The sequence below is a fragment of the Nelusetta ayraudi genome, unplaced genomic scaffold (assembly GCF_046127955.1).
Source record: "Nelusetta ayraudi isolate G7.1 ecotype Tasmania unplaced genomic scaffold, CSIRO-AGI_Nayr_v1 ptg000004l, whole genome shotgun sequence".
Lineage (NCBI taxonomy): Eukaryota > Metazoa > Chordata > Actinopteri > Tetraodontiformes > Monacanthidae > Nelusetta > Nelusetta ayraudi.
The window spans coordinates 15,116,754-15,136,453 of NW_027466054.1; the positions used below are offsets into that span (position 1 = coordinate 15,116,754).

The 19,700-nt window shown below is 44.8% G+C and overlaps 1 protein-coding gene across 1 annotated transcript in view; it reads right to left on the reverse strand.

Moving 5' to 3' along the window:
- chrna8 (cholinergic receptor, nicotinic, alpha 8) overlaps positions 1–15,508 on the reverse strand; it is a 29,687-nt gene extending 14,179 nt beyond the window's left edge. Inside the window, exons 1-3 of the mRNA XM_076037120.1 lie at positions 15,010–15,508; positions 7,311–7,450; positions 1,752–1,796 (exon numbers count right to left, since the gene is read on the reverse strand). Of these exons, the coding sequence (XP_075893235.1) occupies positions 1,752–1,796; positions 7,311–7,450; positions 15,010–15,082 (258 nt within the window). The 5' untranslated portion in view covers positions 15,083–15,508. The remainder of the gene's footprint in view (positions 1–1,751; positions 1,797–7,310; positions 7,451–15,009) is intronic.
- Positions 15,509–19,700: the final 4,192 nt, after the last annotated feature.

Genomic DNA, 19,700 nt, shown 5'->3' on the forward strand with positions numbered 1-19,700 from the left:
GGACCTCAGACATAACTCGTCATAGAAGGGTGTTAATATTGGAGAGTATCCATAAAATCTGGGTCTGTCTGGTTATTTTGGTGAAATAATGCTGTCTGGCTCAGCAGAGGAAACCAGACTAACACCCACATTCTTCGAAAACTTCCACTCATTACAATTCCCGCCACAAAATCCAGCCCCCCCCAAAAAAAAAATCCAATCCATTCGGATGTGTGCCATTCATCGGCTGATAAACCTGTAATCCCTAAATCCTCGGCCACGGCGTAGAGGTGAAGCCGCCCTTCTCCGTCCAGGCATGTCTGCCAGCCATTACACGCTCCTCTCACAGGCGCCTGCAGGACCTGCGAGCGCCCCTGTTCCTGTTGAGGTGTTGACACCAAGTGGATGCCGTTTTTTTCTTTAAGACGTGGCTCTGGGAGTAATTGATTCACTCGTAACTCCTGCTAAGCCAGAGAGTCGACATCTCCACCCGACTGAGCGCTCGTCGCTAATGGGCTCCTCAGGCTGAGGCTGCTGCGATCACGACGTTGCTGCGCCCACCTGACTGGCGGAGCATCAAGTTGCACGTTCCCTGCTACTCGTCCTAAACTTCCCATGAAGGGATGGACGGGCCATGGGAGGATTAAAAGCATTAGCGACCGCATGCTGCGAAAAATGACTCGTAAACAACAGCATCACAGTATTTCAGTCACCATGTAGCGTTTTTTTTGCTACTCTATGACAAATTGTCAACGTTATGGTTTTGGTCCCGCATATTTCTTTATCAAGAAATGCTCGAGTTGTCGCATATTTTGCTGCAACAAACCACCTCACAAGTCAATAAACACTTGGTAGTCCCACCCCTACTTTGAGGCTCCGCTCGAAGTGTTTGCCTTTCTAAAAAAGGCAGTTTTTCACTTGTCACTGCCGCCTCAGTGCTGGCTTTTGGTGGGAACAATTGGTTGTAATCCCAGAAATCCACAGCTCACTCACGGTAACTAAACTGTATTGTGTAATTACTTCAGATTGCCATATTTCTACCTATTTACCACCACCCCCACACCCACCCCAAACAATAATAATTAGCAGAAGTCCCTTTAGTTCAAGTCCAAACGTATTGAAAGAAAAAGAAAAAGCTCCTACAACAAAGACGCCTGAGCCTCAGTTGGAAGCCAGCCGTGGCCCCAAAGCCAAGAGTGCAACAAATTATTAATTGGCTACATTTGTTCGTTGTCAGCCAGGGAGCACATGAGTTATGCCCTGAAATAATAAAACGGCTCAACTAATGATTTTAATTGGTTTAACAAAGAAGACCAGCGTATTTCCTATGTGTGCGAGCTTCATAAAGCCATCAGGTGGTCATATTTCTCCTCCAACTAGGCCTTGTGACTTAGAGCAAATACTGTTAGATCTTAATTTTATCCTTTATTTTATAAATCGCAGACACTATATCTTTTGATCCACCAGCCACAATCCGGCCCCTCTGTAGGAAAACAAATGCTCATCTTTCGGCTTGAGTTTTGAAGTGTGACTTCAGGCCCTGCAGAGACTCTCTGACTCATTCCAGTCACACAGTCGCTTTCACTTTTGAACAACAAGAGTCGCTGCTGGCGGCTCACACCTGGCCACAGCCAGAAGCCAGCGCCTTTTATATTTATTTTGTAAATGTGAACCCCTGCAGGACCCAAACAACAACTTTTCCAAAAATACACCCGAGATGACAATTCATCACGGCGTGATGGCGCAAATAGTGGCCGGGGGGGGTGACGTACCAGCTGCAGCCAGGCGTTGGTGATCAACACTTGGTTCTTTTCATCCTGCGAGAAGAGACAGAAGAAGAGAGGAGAGAGTCAAACACGGCTGTGGACACATGAGATTAATCCACCACGGTGAGAGGAACTAAAAAATAATAAACAAGTAAAGGCTGCGTGCCTGGTAAACACGAGGCGAGATTATGATTGAGAGCAGCGATGAACCCGAGCGGCGGTAGATGACAGAGAGGCGACGCCTGATGAATGACAATGACGCACTGATGCTTTTTTTCCCCTCTTGCCTTGCCAAGACTCTGCTGTCAGCCATGCAAAAGGATGTGTTTTCCATGATTAACGGCGGTGAACTTGTAAAATGATGAGGAGACAACCGAGGGAAGCAAATGTGGACAAGCTTGGATTCGTGACATAGAGAGAGGGAGAGAGAGAGGGAGGGAGAGAGTAAGAGAGAGAGAGGGAGAGAGAGAGACAGAGAGAGAGGGAGAGAGAGAGAGAGAGAGAGAGAGAGAGAGAGAGAGAGAGAGAGAGAGAGCTCTCAGGCAAGTAGAATTTTAGCCAAACAGATGAAGAAGGTTTTCAAAATGCGATTTTCTAAATGGGGAAATAGCTGAAAAGGGTAGAAGCAGGTTGTATCAGGTTCATTCATGAGCCGGGCAACAGAGGAAGTAGGAGCCCGCCAACAAAACTCTTCAGCCTGCTCAGCAGATCGCGACACGACAGCGGCGACTCCCGCTCGCCGTCTGTGACTCAGTGACTCCGCCCTCTCACACGAGAGGCAAGAGTTCGAAGTGTCGGCCTGTGTCTTCGCATCGCTCATGAGTGACCAAAAAAAAAAAAACGAAGTCAGCAGCTGGAACAACACTCTCTTTTTGAAGGCACCGCAGTGAAATCACATCATGAAATCAGTTCCGTGATTCTCAACCCCGCCGCACCTAATCCACTGTAGAGTTTTTACTTCCTTATCGGCTTCGATCGCTCTCTCGCTCGCGCTTGTTTCTCGAACTCACTGGAACAATTTCGGTTTCAGGACCGTAGAGAGAAAAAAAAAATACTTTTGAGGTTGGGAGCCCCTGGTGGAGAAGTGTTGGCAGGCTTCATTTAGTTGGAAGACTCTTTTTTTTGTTTTTCTTTTGTTAAATGTTTTTATGTAGTGCTTTTACAATTCAGGTCCACAGAATTTTTCCTCTCTCAGAACAGTCAAGTCGCTCAAAGATAAATATTAGGAGCATTTCCAACCCACTACTTGTTTTACATTATTATTTTGCAGCTTCAACATGTTTCAGTGGATTCTGCACTTTTCTGGAAGCTTTAACAAACTAATTCTTATCATCTGCAACGTACTGATTCAGTCTGCTGTGGCTGAACCTCCGGCAGACAGAATCCGGCCGACTTCGTGAACACTGGAAGTTGTTTTGGCTTCAGTCGCTGGCAACAAGCAACATGAACTGGCCGCCCTCCATTCTCCCATTTGCAGGGGAATAAAAAAAAATCGATTCGCTGCCTCCTCTGACATCGCCGCCTTCTTCCCTCTTATCTTAAACTGCCCCCCCCGCACCCACCCAAGCCTCACCAAACTAGCCTCCTCTCGCCGCCTCCCATTGTGTTTCCTCACAAAGCGACGCTTGTCCGTCACGACCGCGGTCCCTCTCTGCGCTTCTCCGCGATGCTGCTCGCCACCTGCTGATGGCGTTGACCTCTCACCTCTTTGCGCCAGCCGCTCACCCGCCCGCTCAGCCAGCTGCAACATGCTGCCCGAGGCCAGTCACACCCGCCGCACGACACTAATCTCCCGATAAATCAGCTCTGATTGGTTTCAGGCAGACTGGCGAGGGAGAGATGGACACTTGAATCCAGCCAAAGCTCCTTAACTGTGTTTTATTGCAAGTCATCTAATGTAATGTCAGGGGGGACAAAGCCGTGTCATATGCTTAGTCCACGAATGGGTGCTCAAGTTCAAACGCCCGCGTGTGCGTATTGTTCCCACGGATGAGCTTTTCACTTGCGTGAGCCTTAATGCAGTTTTGTTCCCAGGAGATGAAAGCAGGATATCTTCGTCGTTTCTTCTCTGGATCCACATCAGATAACAGCGGCTTTCAAGAGAAGAAAGGAGATGATGCGCTCATGATCCCTCGTCTCAAAATGTGCAGTTTATGCTTTCTGCTGTTGGCTTTACCCTGAGATTTTAATTTTTTTCCTTTCTTTTTTTTTGTCAATCTTTACGAAAAACAGAGCTGAGCGGCCGTTTGACTGATGAATAGGACGTCAGCGCGTCTGTGCGGTTCAACCGAGTCAGATGAAATTCTTTGATTTCTTCTGATTCAGGGCAGCTGTGAGGAGGAAGGATCAGTTTATTCACCAGAAGTGACAATGGAAACAATAAGTCCCTGAACTGCGGCAGATGTGCCAGTATTGCTGCTCCGCTCCGACATGGCTGTGACAAATTTGTATTCATGTTTCCATAAAGCCTTTTAATGCACAATAGAAAGAAATTCACATTAGGAATTTAATCGAAGTGATAATGTTTTTTCTCGCCTCTTTTTCCTCATCTTCCTCCTCCACAGAGCAGTTGGGCCTGTGAGCTGTCCCTCTGACTCCTCCCTCCCCATCTGTCTGATTAGTACTGCTCTCTGCACCTGGCTGATTAGTCCCACCTCCCGCACCTGGCTGAGTGTTGCACCTGGTTCCGTCAGTCATCAGTGCACGAAAAGAACCTCAGCTTTCTCTGCCGGATCATTCAGTCGGCCTCTGCGGTGGGCAGCATCAGTCTCACCAGTCTTTAGTGGTTTTATCTATTTCCCCATTTTTGGTTTTCATCCAGTCACCAAAACAAGATTTTTTTTTTGCTCTTGTTGCAGATTCCAGTGCCAGTACCCAGTCTTTCTGTATTCCTTCCCTGAGTTTTCAGCTTTCAAACTTCAGTTTAGAAAACTTCTTTTTTTTTTTTTTTTAAATCACCTCCTCCTCAGTTTTCTGCCTTTGGGTCCCAGCAGCTAACACCTTGTCTCGAAAGTTAATTGATGTCACCGCTTTCCAAGTCTGAAAGAGTTGCGTGAAAGTGTACTAAGTGTACTCAGTGTATTTGTAGCTATGATGAGATACACAAAATTATGAGTCAAACTATGCAACAAATAATCAGAATCTGAATCTAAATACTTAACTGGAACAAAATCGGAGTTTCAAAGTTCATGAATCACGGCCGTGTGGATAGTTGTGGATAAAATGGAATTATGCAATGAGAGCTTATCAAATAATGGCCTTCTGACCTAGACCCTGTCAACACTGTTGGAATGTATTCATTCATAATGGGGCCACAAAAAGCAACATATGGCCCACTGTGACCACACACACACACACGGGTCGGCGACCGGCCCTGTTACCCGTCCGTCAGTCTGTGGATTAGTCATTATTCATGCTGTTGATACACTCTGCGGTCATTAAACTGCCCCAGTTTGCTGGTCAGAAGGTTACTGCGGCACAGATGGACGAATCAAAAGGCTGAACAACACACACACACACACACACACACACACACACACACACACACACACACACACACACATGTCCAGACGCACACACAAACATTCGCGCTCACCTTACATTATTGAACAGCTGCCCAGTAAGCAATAATTTACATGTCCCTTCCTAAGCTCATCCATAATGTATCCAATGAGCTGACAATGTGCTTTACGAGGACACGTAAACGCAGCACCTACACCTGCAAGGCGCCATCAAAATCTGCACTATTACGCCGTCAGCATTCAGCAAACGCTGCAGCAATAGTTTGTTTAAGTGAGACAAAAGTGTGTAACTGTCACATTATCACGAGTTTGTGTCTGGCTGCGCCTCAGAGAGCCGAGCGGTCATCACGTTGTGTTCAGACGGCACCATATGTTCTCTCTGGAGAGCGGCCGCTACTCTGTGTCCCTTTTTTCAAAGCACAACAAAACATCCAAATGTTTGCTAGGTGCGCCTCAAGCCACCGTGCCGGTATTAATAATGGAATCAGAATCCAGCGTCACGACCCAAAGTGAAGCGGTGGCCAATTACGTGGTTATCATGAGAAGACGCACACATCTTATGACAGGGCTGGCTCAGGGACGTGACGGGGTGTCGGCTCGGGTTTTTTGGATGAGCGCTTTGCCTGCACGGTCGAGCCACCAGGCAGAAGGTTGTGCATGGTTTTGTTTTGTTTTTTGCTATATTTTCTTGTGTGTAACGGAGGATTTGTGCCTAAGTTTTGGGGGATGGGCCGGAAACGAAGCACATTGGACAAAACGCAAGGTGAAATGTGACAGAAAAACCTGCCAAAACTGCCAAAGTGTTGCTCTGAGAGCCGAGGGTTTGACGTGCGAAGGAGCTAAACTGGGCTTCTGTGACCTTTTCTGGATATATTATGTTGGAGACTGTGAGAAAGGTCATGGGTGGTGATGGGTGGGATCTTGCTGAGAGACGATTACATAAACGTTTTCACTAAACTACACGAACCCTGTGAGCTAATGTCGGGATTCATATCAGTCAGTAGAGTAATTGATACCGTGATTTATAGACATAAATATTTCAGTCTAATTACATTTACACTGAAACCCAGAATAGCGTCTGTACATTGAGCAAGGAGTAATGGCCACGCCCTCAACAAACGGCATGTTTATGACGATGAGAAGAAGGTGTGTGCTAGCTAATGATAGCATGCAACCTAGCATTTTAAAAGCTTTGACAAAATATTTTAATCTGGCTTTTAGTATTTGACGATGGTTTATGTTGGATAAATCTTTAAATAATAACTTATTCTCGTTCTTTACTGTCTACTTCTACTAAGGTGGTAGAATAAGTGGCAGATTGTTTTTTTCTTAAACCCAAGCTTGGACAGCTGCCGTTGTGGAAAATGTCGCTGAGGTACGCTAATGGAAGCCTGCAATTTAGAACGCTGCACTATTTTTCTTTCCTTTTTTGCCTCTGCAGACTAATAAAACTACTGACACACAGAGACCTCGTCCAGAAACACTACAGCCTCCACCTTAACAGGATCGCATGCCTTAATTCCATCGTGATTTTCAGTGGTCCCACAACTCTTCATATCCTCCATCTGAACTCAGAAGCTTGATGTTCAGTGAGGTTGACAGGTGGCCACTCATGGACCTGGTTTCATATCAAACTGACAGACAAGGCTGCATCTCATTACATGGGAAAGAAGAAAAAACTCCAACTAAGTGACCCATGACGGTTATTGCGGTCAGAATGGTAAAAACGTCAAATTTAGGAGCGCAAGGACCGGCTCTGGATATAAACGGATCGCTTAAACTGACTAAATTTGAAAAGAATTATCATCATTGGAACACGAGGACGGAGAGCCTGCAGTTTCTTTGGTCTTAATGGCTTCTGGCCAGCGAGTGCAGAGCAGTGTAGTGCAGAGACCACCGAGTGTTGCTCCTGGTTAGTGAACAAATCAGACGGAAATAATATGCACACTGTGAATAATGCAACAAAAAAAAAGGGAGGTACATTTGAGGTAATCTGACATTCTATACTGTTCCCGTGCATGTTCCCGTGCATGTACACACTCACCACGTCGATGATCTGGAGCAGTGTGAGGCCAAGTTCCACCACGATGGGGGCGGAGTCATTTTGGACAGGCCTTTCAAGCCGATTGTAATTTTCCATCAGGTCGCGGTAGAGCTTCCTCTGGTACTCTCCGCCAAGACAACCTGGGAGAGGAAGAAGGAAAAGGAAAATTATTGCGAAGGAAAAGCAGCACAAGCCATTGTGTGAACTGCAAGAAATAGAAAAGCTGCAAAAAAAAATAGTTAAAGGAGTAAAAGAATAGAAATTGTGAAAAGGTGAAAGGGTCTGTAAACATGGTGGCATAAAATGACATGTCAGAGGTGACAGAAGAAAAAACACATTCAGACAAGCACATTGAACAAACATACCCAGAAAGTTCTCCCACGCAGATTGATTTGATTAGCTTGCAATGCGCCTAACGTAATGAGCGTGATATTAACCCAGCCGATATTAAACGCATTGACGATTTTGTCTTTGTCTCACCCGTATTCATTAGGCGGCACCGAGGGATTTCCATTGAGCAATTAGGCATTCACCTTTTAATATAAGTGACTATTAGAGAGGAAAATATACATATTGAAGGTGGTCATAGCAGGAAAGCTTGTGTTTCTCGACATAATAATAAAAGAGTTAAAAGTTAAAAGAGGGGAAACTAACTGAAGTCGTCCACCCAGTCTTGAAATGTTCTTAGCGATTCAGTTTTTATTGTCAGTTCCATAAGTCTTCATTAGATATGAATCTGTTAAGCAATTCTGTAAACCTGTGAACACCATTCAGCTTTATCAGGAAATCTCAATGTCAATAATCCACTCATTAGGCCCCTTCAGATAGACAGGAGGGAAAAGAGAAAAGGAAGAGAAAAGATAAAGCATAAGATAACAATGACAAAGTCTCAGGTCAATTTGAAATATTTAAGGACTTTTAATTTGAATTTAGCCAGATTCAATAGAGAGATGCACCATCGTGCATTGTCTTGCACTTTGTTTGACTTTGCGCTGAGGTTTCAGCCAATAGAACATTCGAGAAAACTTTTTATCTTCATGTCCGTCATCTTTCTTCGAGGTCAATCCAAGGTGAACCTCGCACAAATTAGCTGACAGCTTGACTCGACACATTCCAGCAGTTGCAAAGTGGCAGCTAACAGCTAGCATGACGGCTGAAACACTGCATGACTGACTAATGGCCTCATGGGGGCAACACAGAGATGCCGCTCTGTGAGTGTGTGTGCATGTGGTGGTGAGAGCGCCATCTTGGCGTAACGGAGAATGTGACACTTGAGTTGACGGAGTGAAGCGAGCCGGACTGAAGACAAGCAGGAAAACAAGAGTTGAGGTCTGCACCAAAAAACAGGCCTGTCACAGAGAGTGTGGTTTGTAGGGGGGTGGCGGGCGGGCTGGGGTGAAGGGGTTGGAAGACACGCTGACTCATCTATGAAAGTGTTTGTGTTCGATGTCTGTGTCACTGTTGGGTGACGGTGATTGACGGCCCAGATTGGGAGCTCCTGGGTTCGTTAGCAAGCAAGAAAATGTGCAACCTCCAGCCAGCAGCCAGAGTTAGCCAGCGTGATAACTAATGCAATAGACGGGGTCAGGAACGGCGTCTGATGTATAAACCTGAGCGGAGAATTTGATATGATTGGCTGAAGTAGACGAGGAAGACAAGAAAACTGACTGTTGCTCTGTTTCTGTTTTCCCCTTTATTAAAGCAGCAGTGTTTGTCTTGCCCATCTGACAGGAGACAGTCAATTCACCAGCACGCAGTGGTTCCACAATCACATGACCCCAGAGACACTTGTGAGTTTAACACTGAAGCTTCCACCGAGCTGTTTCCAGTCCTCTTGCACTTCCCGGCAGCATCGAAAAGTTTTCTTCACCAGACTTTGTGTTTTTTTCGTTATTGTTTTTTCCCCCCACTCTGAGCAAAGAGCAGAGACCACAGGCTGATCTTGACGCTGCAACCCCCTTTGCCAAGCAGATCTAAAGCGTCAACGGCGACATTTTTTTTTTATGCATAAAACCTCAGCGGACGGCCTAAGCTGCAAACTGGTCAAGGCAACTCGACCTCACTGCTCAGTTTGTCCTCCGGCGGGGCGTCTGACTTATTAGACCAGGCTTTAGCTGCGGCCAAAGAGCAGCAGCGTGTTTACCCCCACAGTCTTCCATATGCGCTGCTCCTTTTCAGCACTGCCGTTACGCAACTCTCTTACTCACAGCTCTTTGTGATGTGCCAAGGACCCACACGGGGGGGGTGACAACGGAGAAAAGCTGTCCCTCCGATCACAATCAAACATTTTCTGAGCAAACACTTCTTTCACCCCCCTCCGAGCTCATCACAGCGCCCCCAGGCTGTGAGAGTGCTCCTCCGAGCCTCGCTTGAGAAACCGTCAAAGGCGTATCAGCCGCCAGCCAGTGGCTCCAGTAAATCCCCCCCCCCCATGCCACATCTGCACACGAATCACAACACATTGTAACGGGAAGGGGGTTAAAAAAAAGAACTTCCCGAGCGTACACCCGGCCGGGCCGTAAGGAGCGAAGATGGCCATGGGAGGCTTTATGTGCTTCCATAGTGGGAGACGACTCGCACGTCCGCACACTTGCAGACATGCATGAAATTCAGGGTCATGGTCATCCAGGGCCTGCAGCAGTGTGATGCCACACTCTGGAGTTTCTTAAACTCAGCCACGCTCACTTTTACTTTTACGAGATGGAACCACTGGCTGCATATGAAGACTGACGGAGCTTCAACATGAAAGTGCCCCCCCAAAAAATTAATACCTGCATTGTATCATTTGGCCAGAAGGTACCGCCAAAATTGGTTGCATAAAGACGGAAAAGAAACCAAAATTGACACCGTTTTTTGTTGGTTTTTGTTGTTTTTTTTCTGCTGGTCTTAATCACTAATGAAAAGTTCATTTTATCCAATTTAGTCTAATTTCTAGTGAAACTGTCCATAAAGTTGTGGCCATGGTTACAGTTTGGCCGACTCTTTTCAAACAAGATTTGCGTTATTCCCATGCCTCTCATGAGTTTGTAAAAGACCGTTGTCAATGATTTCAAAGCTGGATAAAAAACACTTCAGGCCCAACAGTGAAAAACGCTCCACCCTCACCGAAAAGACCTCAAGATGAAGCACCGTGACAAGATTGTTGTGAGGGATTAGGGCAGCTATCGCTCATCGTCAGTTTACCTCCCTGCTGCACTGTACTCTGCTGACTGTGTGACCCATCGCGTTAAAGGAGGTCACGAGAGTCTTACAGAACGACTGGATTACTGTCTCATTACATTGTTGCCCTACAGGGGAGAAACTCTTGCAGTCTGTCTGTGTCTCCCGCTTCTGCTTTCACACTGCTCTCTCCCTCTCTCTCTCTCTCTCTCTCTCTCTCTCTCTCTCTCTCTCTCTGTGTACAGTAGCAGCAGCTAGGGGATCCATCAGTAAAGACAACACTCTGGCTGACTGTAAACCGCCCTAGTGTTTCCATTTTGTAATGATTCAATATTTTTCAAAATCATGTCTTTTTTGTAATGTTAGATGTGTGTGTTTATCAACCCCATCAGTGTCCCTAAACAGGCACTGATGAAGATCTGGATCTGGACCCTGGATACAGCTTCTCAGAAAAGAAGATGGGTCAAATTCATACTGTGCTGTCATGTTCTTTATATGTTCTTTATGTGTTTATATGTTCTTGTCTATTAAACAAGACTTCTCTCAACTTGCATGATCAACTACATGACAGCTGCACCTAAAAGTCAGAACCAGGTTACTTGAACTTGTATTTCAGCCAAGGTTCACATATTTGCTATGTAGCCGTTGTGCATTAGCAGCCAACCATTGATTTTGTTTTTTAATTAAATTCTTATTTACGCAACGTGTTCATGATTTATGAACTCAACTATCTAGCCTCAAAGCTCCTGCAATTTGCATTAAATCACACTTTTGTATTGGATGACAAGATAACCTGATGTTTTTTTTTTTTCTTTCCCGCGTCGCATTAAAGATGCAATCACTGCAGCCCTGTTTAACTGAAGGCTGTGACGCGGATCACAGGAGTGAACTCTGGTCGCCCTGACCGCTCAGTGAATGAAGTACATGCAGGAAATGGACTATTACACAGGGCAACTTAAACCAACAGAGGAATAAGAATAAGCAAGGTCTCTTGTTCATTGTCTGCCTTGTCTTCTCCTTCAGTAACTTCTGATGCAGCGCCACCCTCAGGCATGGAAGGGAATGTTTGTTCTGAAACCAGCTGAAAGGCGCAAAACCTCAGACGAACCCAAACTGCTGCCACTGTTGAAGGTGTCACACAAACAGCAAAACAAGATTTGAAGCTCTATTCACAAACAATTTATCCTGGAAAAGTATCTCCCAATCTAGAAAAAAATGAAACAACTATGGCTCGAGCTCTGATGTGAAGTTATTGCTATCACAGTGATCTGTACAATATCATACTTGGACAATGTACAGCATTATTGCATTGTCTTTTATTACACAAATCCCTGCTTCTGCCCGCTTTCCACACATTGCAAATGTTTTTTTTTCTATTTTTCAGCAATAAAATCCAAGTATCGCTTATTTGCAGCCAGATCCGCCGCCTCAGTAGATATAGCCAACACGCCGATGCAGACGGAGCTCCAACATATAGCCTGAAGAGATCCATCAATTTTAAATGGCTACCATATATCTCCCTCATTGCATTAGTGTCCTCTCATATTTCTATTTGGGGCCCCGCTGGGGGCCTCGTTCGATGCGCAATCATTAAAGTTCAGTCTTATATAGGAGTGAAATAAAAAGGGTTTCTTTTATTGCCAGGAGGACACGGCAGGAGACACAAAGGCAATTCACTTCACGAGTCGTTCAGCCTTGAAAATTCTCACAGCGTTCAAAATCATTTTTATAGACTTGTCCACGTCGTCGCCCTCATCTCTTAGCAGAAGATGACACGAGCGAAACAAATCACTGCAAGCGAACGTGACAAAGGTCTGGGACAAAGAATGTTGGTCTGTCTTGCCTGATGCCTTCACTTCTGTATTATTTAAGAGAGACTTTAATCACTGTCAACTGAGGGAGTCTCATTGGGCAATTAACCACTCTAAACGTGAGCGCCTAAATGTAGCACGGAGGCACACGATATGAAATAAGCACTCTGCCTGGCTGATAACACACTGCAATCTTGTGCTCCTGTTTCGTAACCTGCTTGAGTGCAGCAGACGGCAGCTGTTGGAGAGGAAGAAAAAAAATTGCATGCCTCTGCAAAATCCAAATCTGGGATTTCCTCATCCTCGTTTGGCCCACATTGGACGTCTCGTAGGCCAGAAGGCAACACCAAACAGATTGCTGCTTCGAGCAATATTGACTTCACACTCGGAGAGACATTTTGAGGACAGTGGGACGCCGGCAGGGTAGCTTGTTTGTTTGTTTTTTTAGATATATGTAGGCCTGAATATGCAACAATGTAATAATATGGTGCAACAACAACACAACAAAGAAAAAAAAAAAACAGGAAATAAACAGCAACTATGATCATGCTGATGGGACAAAGCAAATGAAAATGTTTAACCACCAGGAAGATTAGACACACAAACCCAAGAACACGACTGTAGGAGTAAGTCAACACAAAGACAGATTAAATATTGATTGATCCCCGGCACTTGGGTCATCGGAGTGACTCAGAGACAGAAAATCAAGTCACATTAAAGATGCTGTTGGGATCAATTCGGAAAATCAATGACGAATCAAGAGGACGGCTGGTGGGACGCAAACTCGGTGTGTTGGTATTGCGTTCCAGCAGGATGAACAAACACTTTTTCTTTTTTATCAGTAAGTGCCAAGGAGATTTTCCCTGGGGGACTTGTCACATGTGTCATGTAGTAGTGCTAAATGCAAGCCTTTCCTGAGCAGAACCTGTAAGACTGATCTGCTGATACCATTTTCAAAAATGGAAATGGAAATTTGGCCACACTTCAAGCCACTTTTAAATTAGAGAGCCAAATCCAGTGCAGTCAGTTAAGTTAAAGTCCCAGTGACTGTCACATCCCGAAGGATGCAAAGTTTGTCTTCCGCATTTGACCCATCATCCCCCGAGGGAGCGGTGGGCAGCAGTGGTGCCACGCCCAGGAATCCTTGGGTGGTCTAACCCCCCAATTCCAACCCCAAAATACTGAGTGCCAAGCAGGGAGGCAATGGGTACCATTTTTACAGTTTTTGGTATGACCCAGCCAGGGACCAAACCCACAACCAGTGCCAGGGCAGACATGCTAGCACGAGACCACTGCGCTGGTATCCTCTCCATGTAAAAATCAGCTCAAGTAATTTTCCACCAGCTTGAATCAAAAACTTTTAATCGTTTTCTAGGATCATATTTAATGAGAACGGTGACAAACACAGTGGGGGGTCCTAATTGGAAAATTCTGGGCTAAGTCAATCTTATTACATTTTTAATTTCACAAAATACCTAAAAGTATTGTAAAATCTCTGTGGAAGAAAAAAAAAAAAGGAAGACATGAAATAAAAGGAAATAACAGATTTGAAGGAAAATAAAGATTTGAAGTAAACCGCAACTTTTTGACCTACTTTTGTTGCAATTCTGGCCGAATTGCTCGTTAGCTACGCTGCACTCCACCAATAGGGGGCGACCGAGACGTGTCACTTTCACTCACTCTTGCGTACTTGTGTTTCTCTGGGACTGCGTGGGTGAGAAGATGACTTGTGCCCCTCAGCGGAGAATAAGTCATGCTGTGCTTTTGGTAAGTGCTCCAGTCATCTTAGCTAAACACACCAGCAGGACACAGCAGTGTGTCATCGGGACTCCAGATGCCTTCAAATCACTTAGTGGAAAAGCTAGTCAGAGCTCCGCAGTACAGTCCACACACAGTGGCAAACAATATTATGAGGACATTCTCACTTTATTTCCTGTGCACAGTGAACAAGCACTCCCATTATTTATTTATTTTTGGCAGACTGCACATTTTTATGAGCACTGCAGAGGAAACAGATTGATCAATCCTTTCAAAATCATCAGGATTTTGACTAATAAACCAAAATTCTAATTTCTCCAGTCTTCCCACCAGAACTCAAATCAAAGACGGGCAGAAAAAAAAACGGTCTAATATTCTGCTCTCCTTCCCTCCTAGCTTACTAAATCAGCAAAACAAAGAAACAAACAAAACAAATGTTTAACTAGATGTTTCTAGGCAGAATCAGTCTTGGGATTTAAACAGCAAAGGGATTCCGACACATGCAGAGATTAAAGTTCCTCTGAAGGTCCTCCGTTCTGGTCTGTGGAGTCACGCATTAAGCATCATTCGCCTGCAGATTACACTGCAAGGATGATCGGCCCCAAAAGGCTTCGTGCATCAGCCTCTGAACGCCCTCTTTAGTCTGGGCCTGATGTCAGACTAATATTAACATTATTAATAACAATAATAATAATAATAAATAATAATAATAATAATAATAACAATGATAATAATGATAATAATGATAATAATGATAATAATAATAATAAACAGACTGGCATAAAATCATAAACAGCAGAAAACTTCTCCATTTTACAAACTATTATTAGTTGCAGCATTTCCCTGATAAAAAAAACAAAAAACAAAACACATCCAAGCCTCACTGACTGAAGCGGACACTCTACAGGTGCTCACTCCTCCTGACCACTCTCTCTGTTGCAGAAGGTGCTCTGCCCTGGCCGGTGACCCACCTTGCCAACAGAACGCCGCCCACAGCAGGTAAACTCCTAGAAAGGCGCATCCAGCGCACTTCCGAGGCTCCATGGCAGCGCCGGGGAGCAGGAGAGCCTCCGTCACCTCCGGAGGAAGACGAGGGAAGCAGCCTGGTCACACCGCTGCTGCTGCTGCTGCTGCTGCTGCTGCTGCTGCTCTCTCTTCCCGCCACCAACAACACTCTGCCTTCTTCTTCTTCTTCTTCTTCTTGCCTCTCGGTCGACCTCTGCGCCGCGCTGCGTCTCACGCGTCACTTTGAATTCCTCTTTACGCGCCTGTTTCCCCCCCACTGCCGCGCGCTCCGCTCAGTCGGTCCTCTCCATCCAGCTCCTCGTCCTTTGCGCGTCTCCGGTCGTATCCGTGCGCGGTGATAATGGCACTCAGCCACCTGTCCGCCGGCTGCTGCTGCGCAACTTCGTCAGATTTTTTTTCCAGGGTGAGAGTGTTTGTGTGTGAGAGAAAGAAAGAGAGAGTGTGTGTGAGTGTGTGTGTGTACGCGCCCCCAGGCTCTGTGCCGTCATTTCGGGCTCATTCTCAATCTGCGCGGTGGGCGATGACTACAAAGGCAAGACGCACGTTGCCCACCCCCACGGGCAAATTGAGACGACTCCGCCCACCCTACCCCACCTCCCACCTCGGTCAAACAAACTTCTCTGCACCGATTCGCTCTGTGACGCTAGCAAGTCCCGCAATAGTACCAGCAGTGGCGTAGGTAGAATTGTAATTTGTCATTTGAGTCAGCTGCCACCAAGTTAAATGGCCTAGCTTTTTCCAGAGATAAAGGCTTTCAGATTTTGAGTTCAATTAAAAGGAGAAACGCAGGAAAGAGATGAAATCCCAAGCTTTGATTCTTAACAGACATTATAGAGGAGGAGACACCAGAAACATTGTCTGTGCAACATGTACACACAGTTTAGTAAAGGCTGTACAAGACACTACAGACCAGCCTGTGACATCCAGGAGGACTCATTTAGTTGCTCCAGTAATGGTCATTTTAAAATAATACACAATCTTTGTTCAGCCGTGGTTTAAGCAGTAACGCAACTCTAGTAAGAAGTTAACTCGTTAAGCTAACTGAACCTAACTAAACCTGAGCAACCAACCGTCTCCTTCCTTTAATTTGCAGTGTTAAGTATGGTTCATCATTCACCTTTTCTTTTTCTGTTCACAATCTAGCTTCAGCAGTGGGCATGTGTATCATTTATTTCACTGGAAAACTAATCATGTGCTCATCTTTACCTTTGTCTTTAAATAAAAAAGGATATATTGTGATTATTTATTTTTAAAAAAATAAAATAAAAAAAAAGGATACCGGACTCAGAAATATCAAGTTCTAAAAACTGAATCAGTTGTAGTTAAAAGCTGGTTTAGCTAAAGCCTGGTGAGTTAGTTAACTTTAATTTTAAAGCTATTTACAAAGTACAGCCGCTGAATCGTGTCGACAAACTGTTAGCCACCACCGCTAACTTCGTGTTCTGCTTGTGTGTTGTGTTCGCTGGCAGCGAAACTTAAGAGGCGGCGATTCTGCCTCTTAAGTTTTGCTCCTTATAGCGATTTTAACGCTGCTAGCATGCTAACACGGGTTGAATAGGGCTTTTCATGTTTTGTGCCTTGTGTGGACTTAAGTTGTGAGGATATGCTTGTCTCATAATAAACAACTCTAACACTCAAGTGATCGTTTCAGCGTCTACATTTCCTCTGCTAGGACAGTGTTTTGATACAAGTTAACAGTATGAAACAAAATCATTCTAAGCTCTATTAAAATGTCTCGCAAAAATACAAAACAAAAACACGGTCAATACAAAAAGTGAATCCTATGGATCCGGGGACACGGAAGGCACAAAAAAACTCAGCACTCAGGTGGAAACCAACCGAGCTGTACCATACCGAGTAGAGATGGCACCAACTGTGTAGGGCCAGTGGAAACACGCTCTTAGTGTTTGACGTGGACAGCATCAGAGGTGTTAAAGACGTGTAGAGGGAGGACAAAGCAGTAGGTGAGGTTGCTGTGGAGCAGTACTGGGGTGACGGATTAACAGGGAGGATGTCTGGACAACTTTCTCCTTGAACAGGGAGTTGTTTGTCCTCTCAGCGGTGACCTACTTGAAGCGACGATTCTCCACTCAGAGACTTGATCATCACTTGCGGCCCATTATAGGACGAGCGCCGAACGGCAGTTGATGATGTGGAAAACTAATCATTCAGTGCGAGGGGCTTCCGGAAAAAACAGTGAATCACCACAGTGTTAAGAGGTCCTTTATCTTACACTCGTTAATGCGTGCGCGTTCCTGCTGATGGATCCTGCAGGGGTAACACGCACAGACACACTCACTGCTGCCAAATGTGAAGGTTGTGAAATCTGCTGACTCATCAGTCTCTCTCATATCTGGCACAAATATCAATGAGATCATCGTGTTTTAATGAATACAATGAATATAACATAACATATACGACTAATGTGTTTTTTTCTGTTCGTGACAGTATTTCTGTATTAGTTGTAAGAAATGTGTCATTGCTTGTAGTATTCTGCTGTCTTCATAACGTTTTATATTGTGATAGTGTAACATTTGATTCATTTTTACAATCCACTGCTCTGACTTCACCCTTTTCTACCTTGAAATGACAGCCTGCTAACTTGTAACAGCACTCTGTCCTTTCTTGTTCTCACCTCCTACTACAAAGTCTTTGGTATCTGTGACGGCTGCCACTTCAGATATAGCTAGTCGACACCTGGTCAACACCTCTCACAGCGCGGTAAGAGGTGTTGACGCCGCTGTATGAAGTGTAGCATGAGACCACGGTGCAGTGTGCTGGACAGGCAACCAAAGTTACGTAGCTGCTGGTTCTGTTTAATTAGCGCTGATTGCGCGCTGATGTCGATGAAGCTCATTTTTTAAAAAAAATACCAGGTTAGAATATCTCTAATTCACAGAATGTTTGGATGCCTGCTTGAGGTATTTTTTGTGTTTGTTTGTTTTTACTCTTACTAGAAACACATTTGCTGAACTTTGGCAAATCAAATATTCCACAAACGTGTTTGCATCTAAGAGCGATATTTTTCATGGCCAGTGCTCGCTGACCTGCAGGAATAATAATTCTATCCCCGTCCTTGTTCTGGTTACTTCGGCTCTTTCTGCAAGTGACATTGCGCCGTCCATTCGTGGAACCCCTCTTTCTCACGTAACCTCATTCATTTGAACCAAATCACTTTACAATAAAAAAAAAATGTCAGTTGCTTACATAAACTTTCAAAAGATTGCTTAAAACTCGCTTGTCATTTTGTGTAAAACCAACTATTTTCCTTTCAGAGGCAATGATTTGGAAAGAGAAAAGACATTTTGTTGTGGATGCATACATGCATCCACATACATACATGCATCCACATACATACATCCACATACATACATGCATCCACATACATGCATCCACATACATGCATCCACATACATACATGCATCCACATACATGCATCCACATACATACATCCACATACATACATGCATCCACATACATGCATCCACATACATACATCCACATACATGCATCCACATACATACATGCATCCACATACATACATGCATCCACATACATGCATCCACATACATGCATCCACATACATACATGCATCCACATACATACATGCATCCACATACATGCATCCACATACATGCATCCACATACATACATGCATCCACATACATACATGCATCCACATACATGCATCCACATACATGCATCCACATACATGCATCCACATACATACATGCATCCACATACATACATGCATCCACATACATGCATCCACATACATGCATCCACATACATACATGCATCCACATACATACATGCATCCACATACATGCATCCACATACATGCATCCACATACATGCATCCACATACATACATGCATCCACATACATACATGCATCCACATACATGCATCCACATACATACATGCATCCACATACATACATGCATCCACATACATGCATCCACATACATGCATCCACATACATACATGCATCCACATACATGCATCCACATACATGCATCCACAACATATAAACGCCTACGCACACGTGAAATTCGTCACCACTGCCAAAAAAAAAAAAACCTTGTACTGTACCGTCACTCGAAGGGGATTATGTATGACTGTATGAGCTACTCATGCAGCCGAGTGCCAGACGATATGTCGATGCGCTGCTGCACGCGTGTTAGCGCGATGGGGCAGCCATCCATCCGACGTGGCGAGGGCTGGTACTGGTCCACGTGGCTCAGCAGTAAAGAACATCGCGTGACTTAATTACCTGTAATGAGGCAGCCTGTCGTTGGGAAGGAAAACATCCCAGCGGCGAGGTGCTTCACGCACACGCACGCACACACACACACACACACACACACACACACACACACACACACGTCACCACAAAGGAAGTGGCAGCCTATTATTGTGTGTTTTAAGGTCTGGAGTTGCTCTGAGTGATCGGTTTGTTGGTTTGAAACATAATGACGTGTTGCCAGGTTTGTTTACGTGTCTTCATCAGAATAATCTGATAGCAGCCCAGATATGCTGCATAAAATTATGCTGGGGTTATTTTGATAAAAACGTGTGTTTGGCAAATTTAGCACGTTTACAGGTCACATGACAAGTGCCAGGAGCCACATGAC